At 40.0% G+C, this 6,000-nt stretch overlaps 1 protein-coding gene across 1 annotated transcript in view; it reads right to left on the bottom strand.

The window, feature by feature from the left end:
* Positions 1 to 221: 221 nt before the first annotated feature.
* Positions 222 to 6,000, bottom strand: part of ADORA1 (adenosine A1 receptor) — a 53,125-nt gene continuing 47,346 nt past the window's right edge. Inside the window, exon 3 of the mRNA XM_083357360.1 lies at positions 222 to 1,229. Within this exon, the coding sequence (XP_083213486.1) occupies positions 626 to 1,229 (604 nt within the window). The 3' untranslated portion in view covers positions 222 to 625. The remainder of the gene's footprint in view (positions 1,230 to 6,000) is intronic.

Here is a 6,000-nt window from a genome sequence, read left to right as displayed (position 1 = left end):
TACAACCATTGAAGACAAGGTTTTCCCTCCAGATTTCTCTTTGTTTTTTTCTCTGGATTCTTTTATATCACTATTTTATTTTTATTTATTTATTTTATTGAATTTATATACTGCCCTTTCCCGTAGGACTCAGGGCGGTTTACAGGGCATAAAAAACGTCAATACAAAAAGTAAGAACAATTAAAAAGATTAAACTAAATCCCTGAAAAAATATAAATATAAAACCCCAGTTAAAACCCCAATTAAAACTCAGCCTGGGCCGGAAAGCTCGAAGAGCCAGGTCTTCAGGTCTCGGCGAAATGATCGAAGGTCGGGGCCAGTCCTAAGCTATTGAGGACATTTACTACAGTATATTGCAAATCCCTACAGAAAAAACAAAACCACTGAGATTAATTTCCTCTTTATTGGAATGAAAGATATGTCACAGCTTTTTGTTGGTGTATTTCCCCTTTAAATAGGTAAATATATGTCAATTTAAGAACAGAATACCAAGTGGTACAATGAATATTGCTAGTAGAAGTAATAAATAATACTCTTGGTTGCCTCATTGGATAATGAAAGGAATATTTATAGATCATCCTGTACAGTTGAAGGCTGCAGCCCCAACCACTGCAGTCCATAACTCCTAAATAGCAATGTCGCTATTACCAATATTATTTGCATTCCTGTCCACTTTGCAATAAAAATACTGGTTCCAGATTTGCAGGAATGTGGTCCTGAATTTTTTAATCCTAAATGCATAAACAATGGGGTTCATGGCTGAGTTCCAATGAGTCATACATATAGCAATAGAGGTCAAGGTTTCCAAATGCTTCGATTTAAAAGAGAATAGGTTGACACAGTTGCAAATGTGCAGAGGAAGCCAGCAGAGAGCAAAAAGGAATAGCACCAAGGCAAGAGATTTAGCAATCTGCAGTTCCTTCCCATAATATTTTTCTGGGTATGCTGAACTGGAGCCAAACTTTTTGTTGAGTTGCTTGCGAATTATCTTGAAAACCTCTATGTAGATGATGAGCATAAGGACCAGTGGAGGCAACACCCACCCGAAGAAATTGAAATACACCATGTATTCCATGGTGATGACTTTCTCAAATTGGCAAGAGTTGTTGTAGTTTTTCTCTCTCAGTCTGTTCCAGCCAAACAGCGGAGTCATGCCCACAAGGAAGGAGATCAGCCAACAGCATCCAATAGCAACCCCTGCCCGTTTGGGGGTCACCACATTTTTATAACTGTAGAAAGAAAGAATAAGATTGTGGCATTACAGAAATAGCTACACATGTGTCTCAGTTAATTTCCCTTCTTATTTCTTAATCATTATTTATTTATTAAGGCAGAGTTTCTCTGTACTTCCCTTCTATTTCTAGATTATTCACATCTAGCTTTTTCCCCATTACTTTCCCGGCCTTCCCACAATCTTTCACAAGAGAGCTGTTTTTTTATGAAATGTTCTTAAAACAATGCACAATCTTTTATTTTTCCAGTAGCCAGAAGAGATTTATGACCATCATAATAATGCATAACCATTGTTTGAACCAAAGGATCCTAAAAAAGGAGATAGAGATGCTTGGCTATACCACAAGTCAATTAATAAGGCCAGGTAATTCAGAATTAACCTGATGAGAGAAACTAGGCTTGATGAGGACCAATTATGCTCAGATAGGGTCAGAGATTTCTAGTGTTCAAGAAGCAGCCTCAACACAACAAAGCAGATGCAACAAATTGATTAGTGGGGAAATAATTTCTTACCTATCAAATTCAATGGGAATAGGAAAATGACATCAGAAAATATCTATGATATAGCACATCCATAAAGTATAGAACAAAAGGAATTGGCATCAAGAAGGAATCTCACCAGATTTTCTGACACCTGATTTAATTGATTATGTATTTCCCTGATCAAAATCTCACAATATAGGGGGAAGCCCTTATCACATATTCTATTGGCTGATTTCAGAAAGCTGAATTTTTAAACTCTGGTGAATTCATGGACATGGCCATGTTTTCTTTAGTATTCCATTTTCTTCTTTTATGATGTTTTTCCAGTTTCCCAATCCTTGATATTCCTGAAAGATTCTTATCAAATAAAAATGAAGCCAGACAGTCCTCTTTAAGATTTAAATATAACAAAAAATAACAGGTCCTTGGGAAGGAGTCAATAGGTGGATAAAAATTCTAAATTTAGCCTAAATATCTGGCTGTGACCAAATATTAATAATTAAAATGTAGATCACCTGACTGTCAAACAACCCTGGGTGGTTTACAATTTTAAATGTCTATGGAGATTCTGTCATGCAGGTCATGGTTGTCCCAAAGGTGCTTTTTCAAGAGGCAACTGGACTTTCTTGTTTTTCTTTGAAGACACATTTACCAGAAAAGATGGAAAAGAAAAAAAACTAAAACACATCAAGGAAGCCCTCAGAACGTGTGGCTATCCCACCTGGTCCTTCATCAAATCCCAAAAAAGACCCAGCAGGAGTTCCTCCATAACAGACAAGGAAGAGAACAGTAAACAAAGCAATGTTGTCATGCCATACGTTGCAGGAATATCTGAAAAGCTCAGAGGTGGATCTTCAGCCAACACAACATATTTGCACATTTTAAACCCAAAAATACACTAAGGCAGAAGCTTGTCCACCCCGATAAAACACCCAGATACAAACTAAGCAACAAGGTATATGCAGTACAATGTAGTGAGACTTGTGCAGATCTGAACATTGAGGAAACCAAACAACTACTTCACAAATGCATGGCACAACATAGGAGAACAAACCCACCAGGATAAGATTCAGGAGTCCATCTGCATTTAAAAGACAAGGGCCACTCTTTTGAAGATAGCAAACTCTTTTGAAGGCACCGCATGTTGGACAGAGAGGACCGCTGGTTTGAAAGAGGGATCAAAGAGGCCATCTATGTCAAAATTGAACAGCCCTCTCTCAACAGAGGGGGAGGGATATGACTTCATCTATCTCCAGTCTACAACACAGTCCTTTCAGCAGTTCCAAGAAGACTCCATACCCATTTTCACTACTCAGGTGAACTTGAGGACACAAATAAACTTCCAAGTGGTCTCAATGACTCTTTAAAAGAATGCAAATGGCCAGCTGTCTGTAAGGAGTTTAAATCCTTCCATTCCCCACCATCCAGTCAGAGCTGAAGAAGCAAAACAGCTTCAGAGAAAAACAAGGAAGTCCAGATGCCTCTTGAAAAAGCACCTTTGATTTAAAAACAAAAATCAATACAACTCCCCTCCCTACACACACACATACACACACACAACCCAGCACATTTTTTTAATTGAGCCAAGGTTGGTTAGGGACTTATATATTAGGGAAACATTTGAAGTTGTGTTGCATTTCACCATTGTTTTGAGAGGAGCCCTTTCAGAGTCAATTCTCAAAGTAGTGTAGCTCTCCCACTTCTAAAAGCAAAGTGATAGGGTGCTTCATTTTACTTGATCTTCTTGCTTCAACTTTCAATAATGGAACTCTTAGAGGAAGTGACATGATTTGGAAAGGCTAGATTTTTGAGGTGACATGACTTGCAGTCCTGAATGTTTCATACCACTTCTATAACGCAAACTCTTCTATGAAGCAAACCTCCATAGATCTAAATAAATAAAATAAAAAAGGAAGTAAATAAAAAAGGAAAAGTTTCCTCTGCCAGTCCTGTCCGACTCTAGAGGATGGTGCTCATGTCAAAACCCGCTGATTATTCCTTCCTTGGTCTTTCTTACTGAATTTCTCTGTAGGACCATGCAGTAAACAGAAAGCCACATTGGATTGGCCACTACTGTAGCTCAGCTAAGGGATTCTTTTGGCAGCAAACATCTTCAGCATTTATTATAAATTCTATGCTAGTTAATAAAATAAAGGAGGAAAGTTGAAGCCTGAAGTCAGGTTTGAAATGCAGCTCATCTAAATTATTACTGTGAAGGCAGGTAGTGATGCTGCCATTTAAAATACCTTGTTTCAAGCATGCTCTATCTTTTATCTCGCTCTTTTTAGGCTTCTCTTTCTTCTGTTTATGGAAATTGCAAACTCCTGCTCAGGAATTCCTCTTCCTGTGATTTCTTTCACTAGAACCTCTCTTTTTCTGTTTTGCACAACACAGTAAAAATGCATGGAATACCTTTGAGCTATAAGCAATCACATTTCAACTGCCTGTCATGAAGATGGTATGAGGATGATTAATAAATAAGGGAATCATTCTAGTGTAGATTCTAGTTGGATAGCAACCTATAAATTTCTTTAATAAGTATAAGGGACTCCCTATTCAAGCTCAATGCTAGACATCAGTTATATTGCTGGCTCTAGTTCTATCTTTATTTCAGATATCTGAAACACTATATCTAAGAGCAGATATGGGTAGAAATATTGGCCTGGATCTGTACAATTAGAGCTCATTGGTAAGCCTTCTGAGGCTCTCATAGATCAGAGTACACATACAGAGGCTACGATAATACCTTCTTCTGGTACCATATTTTCCAGCGTATAAGACGACCCCCTACTTTTTCTGTTAAATTATAGGGTTTGGGCTAATAACTCAATATTTCACTTCCTGGCACACAATCTGCATATTAACAACTCGTTTAGCGTTAGTACCCTTTTTTTATAAGTGCCACGATGTTGCTAAAATAAAAGAGGTAAACTTCGTGACCCTCCCAGCCCGTGCATAAAACAGAAATGAAAAGTCTTAAGCCTTTCCGTTCCCAAATACCAAGGTTTCCCCCGAGTTTTGTGTGGTTAAACAAACGGCATTTGCATATTAATGTTTCTCCACGGAGCACAATATTTGCCCGAATTAAGGAAAGTGGGGAGCTAAAGAATCTGGGGCTACAGGGAATACCTCTGGCACGACAGGCAACCCTAGGAAACACGAGGACTGTAGCAGCACCCTCAGTTTGAACAATCTGATCCAGAAAGCGCTGGGAGGCTCCTTCATTACTTCTAACAGAACGTCTCCAGGCCCACGTCCCGCCCACCTCGCCTTTTAAACCCTGCCCCCTTTTCCCCTGTAATGTTTCCCTGCTCTGCCTGCTCTGTGATTTGCCCAGCTTTGCTCCTTCCCCGCCAAATGGCCACCTCGCCTTCTTTCCTCTGAGCTCTCTCGCTTGGTGTGCTGCTGCTCTCAGTTCTGCACTCCGTGACTGGGCAAGCGATTCTTCTGGTCGGTGCAGGTCAGGCGGTGCCTCAGCGGGAGCAAAGGTGCTCCCTTCCTACTGTTGAGCGGCACGCCTCTGGGGACCGCCTGCCCCTCCTCTCGTCAGGGACCTGACAGCCAGTATTGGAAGCACCAGCATGGCCAGTCCTAGAGAGAGCAATGGCGGCGGCTGCAGCAGCCGCCCCATGATCTGACGAGAGTTTGCCTTCCATCACCCGTTCGCTTTTGGCCACTTAACCACGGGTCGCCATCGCCTACCTCCATTCACCCAGCGATCCCGCCGTCCAGCAGAAAAGATCAGAGAGGTGAATAGTATTTTCCGGCGTATAAGACGACTCGGCGTATAAGACGACCCCCAACTTTTGAGAAGATTTTCATGGGTTAAAAAGTCATCTTATACGCCAGAAAATACGGTAGTAAATAAATCTAAGATGGACATTTAGCTAATTTCCTGATCACTATTTCCTTACTTTTTCCTTTATTTGGGGGGGTTAATTTTTCAGGAAGGAACTTGCTAGCTGCCTTTGTCTTTGAAGCTTCCTTGGGAAAGCAATTTGGCTGTAGGGGAAGACAAAGAAAAGAGACCATTTCAGAAAACCCATTGGATCCAGACTTCCAGATTCCATAATGAATTAGATTTCATTAGAATCGTTATTCTGAATGTGTGGAATGCCTTAACTGATTCCTTTCATGTTTTTCATTTCAAAAGGAATGAACTTACTCATTACATATTTTATATGAATTTATACTCATAGCACATTTTAACTGTTTTTTGAAATCTGCTTTTTCACAAGTTTCATCTCCACACAGTTGACATGACTAGACACTCTGATCTCTGTG

This window comes from Vipera ursinii (genome assembly GCF_947247035.1).
Source record: "Vipera ursinii genome assembly, chromosome: 3".
NCBI classification, from domain to species: Eukaryota; Metazoa; Chordata; class Lepidosauria; order Squamata; family Viperidae; genus Vipera; species Vipera ursinii.
This window is presented reverse-complemented; position numbering and strand designations above follow the sequence as displayed.